The sequence below is a fragment of the Pinus tabuliformis genome, chromosome 2_2 (genome assembly GCF_031772625.1).
Source record: "Pinus tabuliformis cultivar Carrire ecotype Pingquan chromosome 2_2, CPIR1, whole genome shotgun sequence".
NCBI classification, from domain to species: Eukaryota; Viridiplantae; Streptophyta; class Pinopsida; order Pinales; family Pinaceae; genus Pinus; species Pinus tabuliformis.
The window spans coordinates 367,328,412-367,343,643 of NC_142300.1; the positions used below are offsets into that span (position 1 = coordinate 367,328,412).

At 35.5% G+C, this 15,232-nt stretch overlaps 1 protein-coding gene across 1 annotated transcript in view; it reads left to right on the top strand.

Annotated features, from left to right (window-relative positions):
- Positions 1-10,329: 10,329 nt before the first annotated feature.
- Positions 10,330-15,232, top strand: part of QQT1 (P-loop containing nucleoside triphosphate hydrolases superfamily protein) — a 48,300-nt gene continuing 43,397 nt past the window's right edge. Inside the window, exons 1-4 of the mRNA XM_089404701.1 lie at positions 10,330-10,676; positions 11,160-11,204; positions 11,607-11,686; positions 11,868-11,942. Of these exons, the coding sequence (XP_089260827.1) occupies positions 10,585-10,676; positions 11,160-11,204; positions 11,607-11,686; positions 11,868-11,942 (292 nt within the window). The 5' untranslated portion in view covers positions 10,330-10,584. The remainder of the gene's footprint in view (positions 10,677-11,159; positions 11,205-11,606; positions 11,687-11,867; positions 11,943-15,232) is intronic.

Here is a 15,232-nt window from a genome sequence, read left to right on the forward strand (position 1 = left end):
GCAACTATCTTAGCAACACTCCCCATGTCAAGCCCTGAAGCTGCTCACTCTCTACTGCTACTACTTGTTCACACTCCCCCTTATTGAGAAGCCAATGGATAATCACTCTCCCCCTTTGCACACTTTCCATATTCAAAAACTATGTACATATTTCCAATGTTTGATCACTTCTCCCCCTTTGAAATCAATGGTAAAGGGTGTTGGTTTGTAGAACTATATTGTTTGTGCATGGTGCCCTGTGGGCTTCGAGATGCAAATGTCAAATTAATCTCCCCTGTGATTATGCTCCCACTAAACTTGGGCTTTTCCAACTGATCTAAGTCTTCTGTTGAGTTACCATTTAAATGAAGACCCATACGCTCCCCCTGAAGACTTCACATTGCTGAAACAAGTAGATCCCCCTGACATTGTATTGAGAAACTTTCCATTTCATCATTCTTCCCCTGTAGCTCACTTGCTAAATTTCTCCATGTGTTGAGTAGCTTCTAGTCCCCATACATACTGAATCAGTGAGTTGAAGTAGATATCAATCCCAATCATTGTATGAGGTATTCAAATGGTTCTCTAGGAAGTAGTTTGGTGAATATATCTACAATTTGCTCATTATTGGAAACATATTCAAGCTTAACAACCTGATTAGTAGCTTGATCTCTCAAAAAATGATATTTAATTGGAATATGCTTCATTTTGAAATGCATGAGAAGATTCTTTGAAATACTAATTGCACTAGTATTATCACACATGATCGGAATAGGATCAATGTATTCAACCTTCATATCCTTAAGTATTTGCTTCATCCAGAGGATTTGAGTATAGCATGTAGACACTGCTATATACTTAGCTTTAGTTGTAGACAAAGAAATATAATTTTCTTTTTTCTCACCCAAGATATTAGATAATTTCTCAGAAAGGAGTACTCTTTTTATAATCAATGCTACCTGCCCAACCTGCACCAATGTATGTTATTAAATTGAAATCTTTGCATCTAGCATACCATGGACCATAATCAATTGTGCTCTGTAAATATTTGAATATTCTCTTGATGTCATTCACATGGCTCTCCTTGGGGTTAAACTGAAATCTAGCAACTAATCCTACAACTAGCATTATATCGGTCCTTGAGGCTGTTAAATATAAGAGACTTCTGATTATTGACCTATAAGTAGTCTGATTTACATCGAGGGATTCATCATCCTTGCTCAACTTACTTCCAGTGACCATGGGTGTGCTAATAGGCTTGCAATCTTCCATATTGAATTTCTTCAAAAATTCTTCTAGATATTCGGACTCATAAATGAAGATACCTTTGTTTGGTTGAGAGACTTGTAAGCCAAGAAAGAATGAAAGCTCACCTAGCATGGACATTTCAAACTCCTTCTGCATTTCTTTTGCAAACTACTAACCCATTTGTTCCAAATCGCTCCCAAAAATGTTGTCATCTACTTATACATCAATGATTAGCACTTTATTACTATCAAATTTAATATAGAGGTTATTATTAGTTATTTCTCATTTAAATCCTTATTGTTGTATATACTTTCCCAATAGTGCATACCAACCTCCTAAAACTTGTTTTAACCCATACAACGCTTTTCTTAGTTTGTAAACTTGATATGCATCTTTAGATAGTTGAAATCCAATGTATACTTCCTCCTCTAGTTCACCATTAAGAAAAAGCTAACTTGGCATCCGTCTGAAAAACTTTAAAATTTCTATGACTTACAAATGTCAAAAACATCCTAATATATTCTAATCTAGGTATAGGGCCAAACTCCTGGAGATTGTTTTAACCCATACAACGCTTTCCTTAGTTTGCAAACTTGATATGCATATTCAAATAGTTGAAATCCCTCTAGTTGTTCAATGTATACTTCCTCTTCCAGTTCACCATTAAGAAAATCTAACTTGGCATCCATCTGGCAAACTTTAAAATTTCTATGACTTACAAATGCCAACTACATCCTAATAGCTTCTAATCTAGCTTCGAAATCAATACCTTTTACCTATCTGTATCATTTGCATACTGGTATAGCTTTATTTCTTACTAATTATCCCTCTTCATTCAACTTATTTCTAAACACCCACTTGGTACCAATGATATTTTTTCCTTTTGGTCTAGAAACCGATTCCCAAGTGTTATTTTTCTCTATCTAATCTAGCTCTTCATCCATTGCCTTAATCCAATATTTATCTTCACTAGCTTGATTAAAAATTTTAGATTCTATTTGGGACAATAGTTCCAAATTTGAATGTCTAGAAGTGCCTATGAATTTCCTTCTAGCCTGAACTCCCAATTCCTTATCCCCAATTATTTGATTTTTGGGATGTTTCTTCTATACATACTTGGATGGAGTTTTGTACTTTTGAGGGGCCTTTTCTGCTTCCTCTTCTTCATCTTGGTCCTCTTGTTCTTCATATTCTTTAAAGACACTTGCTACATCATTTGAATTTTCGTTTGATTTAGATTCTACTAATTGTGCCAAAGCTTCATCTATCCTAACATCAATGCATTCCACTATTTTCTTTGATCTTTTATTGTAGCACTTGTATCCCTTGCTTCTAATTAAATAGCCAAGGAATATACCTTTATTTGCTCTAGAGTTGAATTTCCCCAACTTGTCATTATTTCTCTTTATGTAGAACTTTCTTCCAAAGACTCTTAGATGTTTACTAAAGTTGGTTTACCTTTCCACAACTCATAAGGGGTTTTATCATTGTTTGGTCTTAACTTAACTATGTTTGATAAATAGATTGTTCTTTGATCTGCTTCTCCCCAGAAGGTGTTTGTAACCTTTTCTTCATCCATCATTGCTCTTGCCATTTCTTGAACTGCCATGTTCTTTCTTTCCAGTACTCCATTCTATTGATGAGTTTTGGCTACTGAGTATTGTCTTTTGATCCCATGCTCTTCATAGAATTCCTAAAAGTCATTCAAGGTGAATTCTCCTCCTTTGTCTATTCTCAAACATTTGATTTTCATACTCTTTTCGTTTTCTTTAGATGAATTACTATCTTCTTTAAAATATAAACTCTTCTTTCTATGAATATTTCCCTTTTGGTATTTGTGAGGTTTATTTCTATTTGTTTGATCTTTTTCTTTCTCTTGATTCTCAGCTTTAGTGTAAGGACATTTTGAAGCAAAGTGACCAATTATACCACAATAAAAGCATTTGAAGAGCAATATACTTTATGCTTGCCATATCCTCTCTTTAACTTCCTTACAATTGAGCCATCTCCTGATCTTACTCATAAATGGAGCAATCTTGGTATTCACTAGGCTTATTTGAAGCTTTAAAGGCAACCTCGATTGGTTTTGACTTCTTTTTTCAATTCTCATTTCATAAGCTGTGAGAATTCCATGAAGTTTCTCCATCGAGAGAGTATTCAAATCATGCATCTCTTCAGTGGCATATATTTTGGCAATGAATCTCATAAGAAGAGATCTCAATACTTTATGAACTACTACATCTACTTCAAGTTTCTCATGAAGGCCTCTAATCATGTTAGCTACCTCATTAACTCTGAGAAAATATATTGTTATACTTTCATCGTCATTCATATTTAAACTTTTAAACCTCATTCTCTGAGTTTCATTTTTGGATTTCTTAACTTTGGCATCTCATTCGTAGTTATTATTAAGTTTATCCCATACCTCCTTAGCATATTTTCACTGCATTACTATGACTAGCTCAGATTGGTTAAGACCAAACAAGATTGCATTTCTAGCCTTTGCATTGTTTGAATAGGCTCTTCTTTCATGTGGATATGTTAGAGGAGTTGTTGTAATTGTGTATCCAACTTCAACAAATGCCCGAACATCAACACCAAGAGACATTGGATAAGCTTCTATTCTCACTTTACAAAATACATAATTAGATCCAACAAACATTAGTGCTCTATTTGAAAAGACATCCTAATTGGCCATGATTCCCTATGGATCTACCTTCTAGTTATTAAATTGTTTTTGAAGGAATTCAATTTGATACTAATTGTTGGGAAGCAAATAATATTGAGAGGGGGGGGTGGTGAATCAATGTTATACAAAATTTACACTTATTTATTCAATTATTCAATCAAATGTAATCAATTGACACAACAAAGCCCCATTGACATAAAAAAATTGAACATAGGAAATAATGTGGAAACCTATACAAGAAAAAACCACAAAATTTGTCTTGATTATGATGTAATTTTAAGCTCCAACTTTTGATTACATCAAGTTTTTGTGAGCACCAACTCACAAGAGGCATCCACCCCCTGAAATATGTAAGCCCCAACTTGCTAGAGGCACCAACCTCTGATCTTTACAAGCACCAACCTGAAACAACGAATTAGATCTATATTTCATCCAATTTTCAAACCAAGATACATGGCATTAAGGTATTCTTGAACAATTTGATAATTCTTTGAAATCCTCTTTGTCTCTTACAACCATTCTTCTTTTTCTTTAATTCTCATATCAAAATATTAGTTATAGATCTACCATCTATATTCCCATCATTCTCCTCATATCCATAAAAAAAATGTTATGCTCTACATAGACAACACTTCACTCTCAGTGTTTACATTGGCAATTAACTTCACTCGTGTGCATAAGAGCAACTCTATTTCTTAATGTTGGCATCTTTTTATTCCACATGTTGCACCTTTTATTTTCTATCGGAACAAACTTTAATTTTCAAATAAATTTGGCACCAAATATAACATTTTTCCAATCACCCAAAATACAACAACACTAAATTTTCGTAGCTCCTTCTTGTCAACTCATTTTCTCAGCAAATTATGGGCCAAAGCCGAGGTCTCAAGCCCTAATACACTTAACGCTCATCACCTACCAGTCGTCACTCTATCTGCCCACTTCTATTTGACCCAACGCATCAAACGCTAATGGTCGATAGGCCGCTCGATGCTTGTTTGCTCACTCCTATGATTGGGGGCTATGACTAAAGGTTGTTCCTCCATGACCCATTGCTCGCTACTTATCACTCTTCACTTGTTGGTGTACGTAACACCTTATTTGACCAATGGTGATCAATAGACTAGACTGTTATGTGACAATGCCACCCTTTGATAAGAAAGACTTTGTCTAGTGCTTCCATGCTTGCACTCTATCACTTGTTGCCATTCAAAATCTTGTGTTCTTGTCATTGGGTGATGGGTAGTGGTTGATGTCCCCACCTTCGTAAATCTATGAAAATCACTGAAAACATTTAACACTAAAAGCCTTCGTAAAACCAGTCCTTGGTGCAAATCCTAAGGTTATGCCACATCACAGTCTACCATGTGTCAATCCACATCAACCAATCATAACATGTCACTCATTCTTTACTGACACATACCTTTCACGTATCACTTACCAACCGTTCATTTGGCCATCCAATATCATCAAATCCACTTGTTACGTGTCACACTCACATGTTGCCATGTCATCATCTCTGCTACTTGTCATGCCATATCACTCCTATGTGTCACTCAAAAGACCCACTTGGCCACCCAAAAAGGCTAGAAAGTACTTGCCAAGTGTCGCTTCTAAGACTGCCATGTCATCTTGGCTTTCGCTCCACCACTCGCCACATGTTGTTATTTTTTGCACATAAAATGGACCAGGCGGTCCAATAAAAAATCAGGTGCTTAAAGAAAGCACTTGGTGACCAAGTGTTGCGACCTAGAGCTCTGGAGAACACTACTCGTCACTCGCTATCAGTTGCAAGTGAATGCATATTAGTGGAAGGAGTGATCGATACACACTTCAACGGTTATCTCTAGGTATTTGTGACTAGGGGTTGTGTCCAACAACCTCACTGTCATTGCTTGTTGGCCTTGTGGCCTTACTTCTTTGTTATTTTCTATTACGTTGATCTGATCTAATTCTTGCGAAACCAAGAACCCTTTGAAACCTTATCACAACATCCAAGTGAGATAACTCCTTATCCCTTAGTATTTATACTAAGTGCCATATATTGTTGGAAATGTCTTTGAGAGGACTATCCAACCAGGGACTTTGCAAGAGCTTTTGAAACTCTTCCTGAACTTAACATCAATGACAAGAGTTGACATCAATGACAACCACTGCCAACTTGCTCAACAACCAATTCGTCTAACAACTAGTGGAGTTTAATTTTGTTCAACCAATCAAGTTAAGGAAGTTATCGTCAAGCCATGGATGCTCCAGCATTTCCTAGTCAAAGTGAAGCTCCTCCCAATAGTTGATTTGATTAAATTGATTTGCCTTGATAGCCCTGACAATAGGCATAATTGGAAGGGTTTTGTCATGTCGTGCCACTCATGTGATGAGAATTATTAGATTTTAGAGAAGATTAATCAAATGTAGGATGAAATACTCTCATTGCATATAAGATATAATCAACTTGTTACTAGCCTAACTTCCACAACGGAGATACTAATCAACCAACGAGCTATTATGCATAGGATAAAGGATAAGATCACAAGCTTATGACACCAAATTGAAGACTTGTAGTACTCACTTAACAAGAAACCTATAAACCTCTTTTCATCTAGCAACATTATTAGTAATTTAGATCAAGTTCTTCCCGATTTAAATCTTCTATTCTCCCCATAGCGTGAAGGAGCTAGGTATGGAGATGTAGTCCATCCCTAAGGTTTTATTTACATATTGTAAATTTTTTCTTATTGTGCTTGTCTTTTGGTATATCTGCATGTGTAGATTAAGAAGCTTGAATATCATGCATGTAAAATTTTTAGAATGAACATTCCAAGAATAGACATGTGGGAAAGCAAACCAATTAGAAGAGCCTAGTTTTGATATATTAGTTTCAATCACATCGCAAATTCTTGTTAATATAAATTTCTCATTCGGGCTTTTCGAAAAAAATAAAAAGCATGCTACAACCATTGCAACTTTTCCCTCTAATCCTCATAGATGTCGATGTGCTGAGGTCGTTAAAAAACTTTATCTAGAATGGTCTTCGAGAATCAAAGAGATACAATAAAATATAGGTAAATGTTACGAGATTTCTCTTCTTATGCCCACATACATTGACATCAGAGAAGAATATGATTAATAATGATATCCTGGGCATGGTCTTAAGGATGTTTGTACTAATTGGTATGTAGATTGTTGTCATTTTTTAGATGAAAACTACTTTCATCTTCTATTTGATGCCTCCACTTCACCTTATTTAGAGAATATCATATAGGGACATCAACAATTGACCATGGCTACAAGTTTTCAACTTGCTTATTTTAGTTGCAACGTGTTATATAGATGATTTCTCAGATATGGATGGATTTATAAAATTAGATACACATGACCAAGGTAGGGATTTGGAGCATCATTTCTAGTTAGATATTGAGTTAGCTATCTTCTAAGGGGAGTCAACATCAACACTTAGATATGGGACCTAGGTTTGCAATGACACTTATTGGACTACTTCAACATGGTGGTTAGCAAGTATTAATGAGACCTTGGTCCTTTAGCCTACTTAAACATTATGGTTCTCATTCATTGATGGTCACCTGGTATATGGTTGTACCTTCTCACAACAAACATTGAGGGCAATGCTTTTCTAAGGGGGGTGGAATGTTAGGATACTCCCTATGGCTGTAATGGGGGGCTAAAGGGCCCATAGTAGTGTAATAATATGGATGCCATTCAATGTATGGTTGACTACGTCCATTATATTATTAAATAATGCCCACCATGTTAATTAATAGTGAATAAATGCAATGCAACCTCATTAAGAGGGTCCATTAGGTAGTCATTCATTTGTTATGATTATATTTCTCTTGATAATAATAAATAAGGATGAAGAACTCCTTATCGTTTGTGTGGAAGAGTATTGTTATTAGCTCACTAGGAGTTTGCCCTCTCAGAAAGGTAAGTGAGTAGGAGTGGATTCCTTTCATAAAATGATCAATTGTAAGGTGTTGTGCTACCTCAAGGGTTTGACATTAATAAATTGAAGAACATTTCTATATTAATATTGGGTATATTGTGTGTGATTTTATATAAATCTCAGGCACTTTACACAAATGATATATGTCTCTTCTATACTCTTCATCAATATGCCTCCAAAATTCCAACCTTTGGATTATTTCATAAACTTTGTGTATTTTTATATTTTGTGCTCTAGGTAGAGTTGTTTTATATGAATTGCTTTGAGGTATAAAATTCTTCTAATATGAGTTACCATTATGGATAAGCTCTTCATATTCCATACAAAGTTTAATTAAACTTATATAATGGGCTTCTTCAATATAATTTTCTCCTTCCACAATATCTTCACAGAAACTTAGATATTCTTCAATGATGGGGCTAACGTATCAAAGTAAAATGCCATAATTTATTGTAAGTATGAGAGTTGGGGTTTGGTGCTGGAAATTTGCAAGGGTTGTGGCACGTTGGATATTGATTGGAAGTATAACATATACTATATCAATCAAACCCTTGAAATTCTATATCTAATGGCATTGATTTGGTTGGAATTTGAGCACCTTGGTTAAAATATATTTGCTTTGCAGTACATGGGCTCATCATGGAAAAACCCTAAAACGAATTATTCTAAATCAATGATATCTTCACTTTTCAAATTCTAATTTCAGATATATATATATATATATATATATATAAATTTAATTTGTATTTATTTATTTTATTTTATAATAATTATTATTGTTATTATTTCTGAAATTGAGTGTTTTCTAAGAGGAACTAAAATCTATAGTTGGTTTCTTAATTTTTTTTCTCAAAAAGATATAGGAATTTATATATGTATTGTGACCCTCTTTTTCCCTTTGAAAATCTACCCAGGGAAAAAATTCGCCTTCAAACCAAAGAAAGAGCTCTAATACCAATCTTATGATCCTTAACCCAAGAAATTGAATCACAAACATGATATAAAAAATGTTGTACACTATATTAATATCAAAACCCCTAAAAGTAGGGCAACCCGTTATAATAATTATTTATAAAAGAAATCCACACTTGTTCACTTATCTTTTAAGATTGGGTGATCTACCAATAAGCTAAGCTCCAAATATATAATTCTTCCACACATAAATCAAGAGGACTCCATCCCTTATAGTTTTCAAGAGAACTCTAATCATAACAACCTCCTAGACTATCTAGTGAACCTTCTTTAATAAGGCAACATTACATTTATTCAGTACTAACTACCTAATGGGACTTCTTTAATAAGCTAACATTATATTTATTCAATATTGACTACCATAGTGGGTCTTATGTAATAATAGCAAACATAGTGAATCTAGTCCTCTTTTTATTGAATAACCTCCACCATTATTACTTTAATAGGACCTTTGACCCCCATTACATCTCCGGGGGGATCTCAACTCTCCATCCCATTAGAAAAACATTGTCCTCAATGCTTATTATGACGAGGTATAACAATAAAACAGGGTCCCATAGATGAGTGTTGATTGCAATGACAAACTAAAGCACTAGCCACCATGTTGAAGTAGTCCAAGAAGCTTTACAATAAACTTGGGTCATTTGAATCACAATGCCTAGGTTTTTGTGATGGTAACACCATCATGCAAGATAGTAAGAGGTTGGGTGGTTACATCGATACTTGAATTATGGGGAGATGGATGAGGGTTGGAGGAAGGGAGGCCATTATGACTAGAGCCAGTGAGAGGGTTAGGGTCGCGGTTGAAGTTATAAAAGACATTGGAAATTTGTGTTCAATGGCTAGGGCATAGAGGAAAGCCTACTCTAAGATGATAATTTCAAATAAAAGTAGCTCATTATGAAAATAATAACAAACTAAAACTAAATTTGAATTTAAACACAAATACCTTAACATGTACCTCCCTAATCTCTTATGAGACAAACTGCTTCCTTTATCCTGAACATACCATTGTTTAATAGTTAATAACATTTACAAAGTCTCATTCCTATTATGAATGAAAACTCATATTATACATTATAGAGTATGTATGTCTTCATAGACTTAGCAATCAAATCGCTACGCGGAGGTGAATCCCTTGTTCCACAAACAAGGAGGCCTCATACATCAATTTGGTGTCAAATTAGATATGACTTGAAAATTAGATAATAATAATTAAAAAAACATTTAACCATCATAAAATAATGAACTTAAAATTAGATAATAATAATTAAAAAACATTTAACAAGATAAATGGATAAACACAAATATTTATTTCCCATAAAGTTTGTTATACTCAAATGAACACCTTCCTCTCAAGAAAATGGATGGTAGAATGACGATATACACCATAGGAAAAAATAAATTAAAAAATAGTGAAAACATTAAGGTATTTATGATGCGGATTTAAAAACGCGAATAAATTCCGTGGTTCTTTCGCCTAAAACACTCTAGATCGCGGAGAGCGCGACCAGATGACTAGTGTCGGGAAATATATACCTGACTCGCGCAGGATAAATTCAAAACAAATTGAATTAAAAATATAAGCTTGCGAAGGGGACGGGTGGAAACAAAATCTTTTGTATTTCCTGTTTGGTAACGGAAGCTAGAAAAATATAAGCTCGCGCAGGGGACGGTGGAAACAAAATCTTTTGTATTTCCTGTTTGGCAACAGAAGCCAGAAAAAGCAGAGAGAATGGTGTTTGGACAGGTAGTGATAGGGCCTCCCGGATCTGGAAAAACTACTTACTGCAATGGCATGTCTCAGTTTCTCACACTTGTTGGGAGGTATGCTTTATGTTGTGTTCTCTCTTCAATAGTTCTCTGTATTGAAGTTGAGAATCACATTACAACTTAGGTTTGTCTCTGTGAATGCTCAGTTTTGGACACCATGAATAGTGGTTTGGTATAACGTCAATTCATCCCAAAATTGGGTTGTCCTTCGATTGTAAATATGAGTTTACAGGTCAAAACGAACAATTAGGAGTTTGAAACATAATTACCAGGTTGCAAAGATGAATAGGTTTGGTAGGGAGAAAAGTTTGGGATTTCTTAAAAAGAGTTGGAAAGGTGCAGAATTTGCTAATTGCTGTGACTTGATATTTATGATGATAACTAATTTTCTAGCCAATTTTCCTTATTTGGTTGGGTTACATCCTTTTGCTGTGACTTGAGATATATGACGATATAATTGTCTAGCCAATTTTCATTTTATTTGGTGGGGTTACGTCTTTTTGAATCTTATCAAGAGTATGTTTCCTGTTGCGCCAGGAAAGTGGCAGTGATCAACTTGGATCCTGCGAATGATGCTTTGCCGTATCCTTTCGTTCACAATAGACATTAATATATTGATTTTCCTTTCAGATGAATACGAAAAATATAAAGAAAAATGTTATTCTTTTTCCATTTCTTTTATATTTTCCCTATTTTGTTTTGAAAGTCAGTGGGCAAGATTTCGATCAGCAAACTTACAGTTAGTACCAAAAAAACAGCTATTTAGCAAAGATGTGAAGCCTGTTTATGGTTGCTATTTCATTTTAGAGGCTACAGTTCTCTTTTTTTTTTTTCATTGCAAACAGCCACTATAGTTTAAATCATCCATTATTGAAATCTAATATTCTTAATGTTAGGAATAACCTTTCTTTGTATCTGTTTATTGTAAGTCTCGTAATGTAAGTGCCAGCAACTGTATCAGATATTTCTTAAGAAATGATTCAGCTATGAATGTGTCATCGACATTAAGGATCTAATCAAGCTCGAAGATGTAATGGCTGAACATGGACTTGGCCCCAATGGAGGTAACTTTATTATCATAGAAACCTTTTGGAAAGATAAACTGCATTGTCTTGCTTTAAAGTTTTCATTAGATATCGGGGTTCTGTTCCTGCCGGTGAAACATTTTGTTGAGAACATGAGTAAAGTTTTATATCTAGACTTTAGAATATGTATTCACTACCATCCTTTGTTTATATGAACAAGGTCTGGTTTATTGCATGGATTACCTGGAAAAGAATATAGACTGGTTGCAGTCTAAGCTAGAACCTCTTGCAAAAGGTGAGTGAAATTTGTACCCAGCTTATGTTATATATCCTAAATATGCTCTCCAAAAACAAGTGCATAGGCCAGAGAGATGTTGTGATGTTTAATGTATCCTGTCTTCTTTTATCCTGAGGTGGTCTCTCAGTTTTATAACTTCCAGTACTTGTTTGGATTGAAAATAACTTTCTATCATCATTGAAACATTATGGTCCGTTTCTATTTTGCTACAAGTAGTAGGTTTGCAACGGTCAAGCTTTAGGCTCTCTTGCCAACAAAATGCCTTGCTAAGTAAAGTTTCAAATCATTTTACAACAGGTTCCATCATTTGTGGTTGGACTCAACAACAACTTGACAAACTCAAATGGAGTCAACTTGACAACTTGGCAAACTTGACAAAGAACCTAGCAATAACTTGGAATATGAAAAATACAAAATCTACCAAATAACACAAGATAAAATCAAGGATTTTTTGTTCCATGACAACTCCTTAAAATGAGATTGTAAAACATGATATAAGCTAGTAAGATGAAATGCACAATAAGACTCAACATGGACATAAATAGTAACAAATAGTTCAAAGACAACAAAATTTGTATACAAGTGGTTTCTTCTAGAAAGTTGAAACAATATGGGTGATGGTGTTGAAGAATCTAGGGAATTTAGGTTAGGGTGACATTCTTCGGACTATGATAACTACTTGTGAGGTACTTTTTACTTTTTCTTATTAGCACAATCTTCTCTTGTTATTAGTGTATGTTCTTTTACTTCATCAAATAGTTACCAAAACAGAAGAGACAAGAACACAAAATGTTGGCCCTATCCACACAAATTCTTCTTATAGAGATTCCAATTGACGAATACCAAGACCAAGACCCTTGACCTATAAGCCACTCCAAGACCAAGACACCAATCCTCTTCTTCCTCATTGCTGATATCATCATCACTGCTACTGAAATCATCATTGCTGCAACACTGAGACCATCACTACTGCACCACCGAGATCATTACTGCTGCACCATTGCTGCACCGAGATCTTCACCATGACAATGAGATCTATATACTGAGATATGTATATGCATTTATGAAAGCTGCACTGAGATCTTTATCAAGATCATGACCTTGTCACTACGTCTTCATCAAAATCATGACCGAGACCATGATTACAACTATGCCGAGATCATGACTGCGTGTGTCACTGTGGGATCACCGAGATCCTCCTCATCACAACTATGCCAAGACTATGACTGTGTCTAGAGTGTATGCCAAGTGTGTATCACTGTGAGATCACCTAGATCCTTCTCATCACAAATATGCCGAAACTGTGACTGCGTCTAGTATGCCAAGACAGTGATCACCAAGACTGTGAGGAGGCCGAGTCTTCATCTCTGTGGTATCCATCCGAAAAACACAGAGATATCTGCATACTGCACCATGGACAGACTTCCGAAATTACCTTACTGTGACATCTGAAACCCTTTTCTGTGACAGCCATCCGAAACTTCAGATGAATCCAAGTTCTGCACTGCTCTTTTGTGAAGACCGTTCGACCCAGATATTAGGCCGACATGACAGTGTCAAGAGATGTGTCTATTGATGCAAGCCGACATGATCTTCCTTTAATTCAATTTGCAGGTCGACTTCTTCAAGAGGGATTGTGCTTGTCTTTGGAGGGCTTCTAGACATTTCTATAGACTTGTATACATTAAACATAGGCTCAAGAAGAGCTCTTCATACATGACATTAATTCTAGACTCTAAGTGACAAATCCTATTATTCTAAAATCACTTGCTCCTGAAACCCATGAAGCAAGTTTACAATAATAATTTTGTTCTCTTTATTACATCATTTACATCAGTCATAATGACATGTCATTGTGAGGACCGAACCTAGTTACACTTTCTTCAACAGATGGAACACGGCATATTTGATGAATTATTAGACATGGTCAAATAAAAGGCTAAAGAAACCCTTGATCTCATGAATGAGAGCCTGGTTGGTCAACTCCTGTTTCCAGTGGTGCTGCTAAATCATTCCTCTGTCTAATCCATTTGGTTCCTCATATTGAAAAGTAGCCTACTCTTATTGATGATCCAATATGGTGTAGTGTGCATAAACACTAAATTTATTCCTTTTTTCCGGGCTACTGTTGAACCACTTGAATGTGCTAGAACACACTCCAGTTACTTTTGCATCCAAAGGCATTGCAGGTTTTGCTCAGCACAGATGGCAAGCTTCTGTGGCTCAGGAATATGGTTGCCCAAATCCTTCCACCATGCACTTAATATATGGTTAATGCCATAAGTGTTTTCACATTTTGTTTATGCATGATAAAATTGCCCTAGAGGGCTGAAATAAGGATTGCCTAGATATTTGAGGTTTTTAAGGATTGAAATATTTTCCACTGCTGTTGCTGTTTTATGCTTATTTCACAACAGCCCTAAGGTTGAAAAGTCATAGGGTTAAGATCCAGGAAACTATTGTTAAAGAGGTGAACTTTCTGAATTGTGTTATAAATCTCAATTCCTGAAATTTCAGCATGGTATCAGAGCTTGTAAGAGGGTGCTTATATGTCAGCTAAGATTACTCGGGATATGTGCGTGACTTTGTTTGAGGTTGTTGGTGTGATATCCTAAATTGCTCGGGTGAAGCACTTGAACCCTAGAAGGGTGTTGTCTACTTCCTTTTTTGCTGATTTGTCCACTTGAGATTTGTTCAAGATGTGTTAGATGACTCTTTGTCTTAGAGAGGGTGACAGGTTGGAAGGATTTTAGAATTTTTGTTCCATGGAAGCTCAAGCTTCAAATACTTATGGAGGAAGCTGATCTTTGGGAGCATGTTGAGAAATGATTCCAAAATCTACTTATCCATCACAGTTGGCTGCTCATTAGAAGAGGCAACCCAAGGTTAGGAGAATCATTATTGATTTTTTGAAGGATCATTTCATCTCACACATTGTAGATAAAAAGATAGCTAAGAAGATGTTTGGTTCTCTGGTTGAGTTTAATTTAGAATTTTTTTGCTTCTAGATAGATGCTCTTGTGAAACCAACTTTTAGCCATTCACATGAGCAAGATAGGTATTATGGTGAGCTACCTGACTGGGGCCACTAAGTTAAAAGATTGGTTGTCTGCCTTTGGAACGGTGGTGGAGGATAAGGGGTTGGTGTTTGTTGCCTTCTACTGCAAAATCTAGCAGGCCTAGTATAAAGCCTCACTAGGAAACCTAAGTATTATGGCAACAATGAGATTAGCCAACATTGTCACCTCAGTGGACTCTTTATTGCTGTTCAGTGGCCTCCCTCTCTC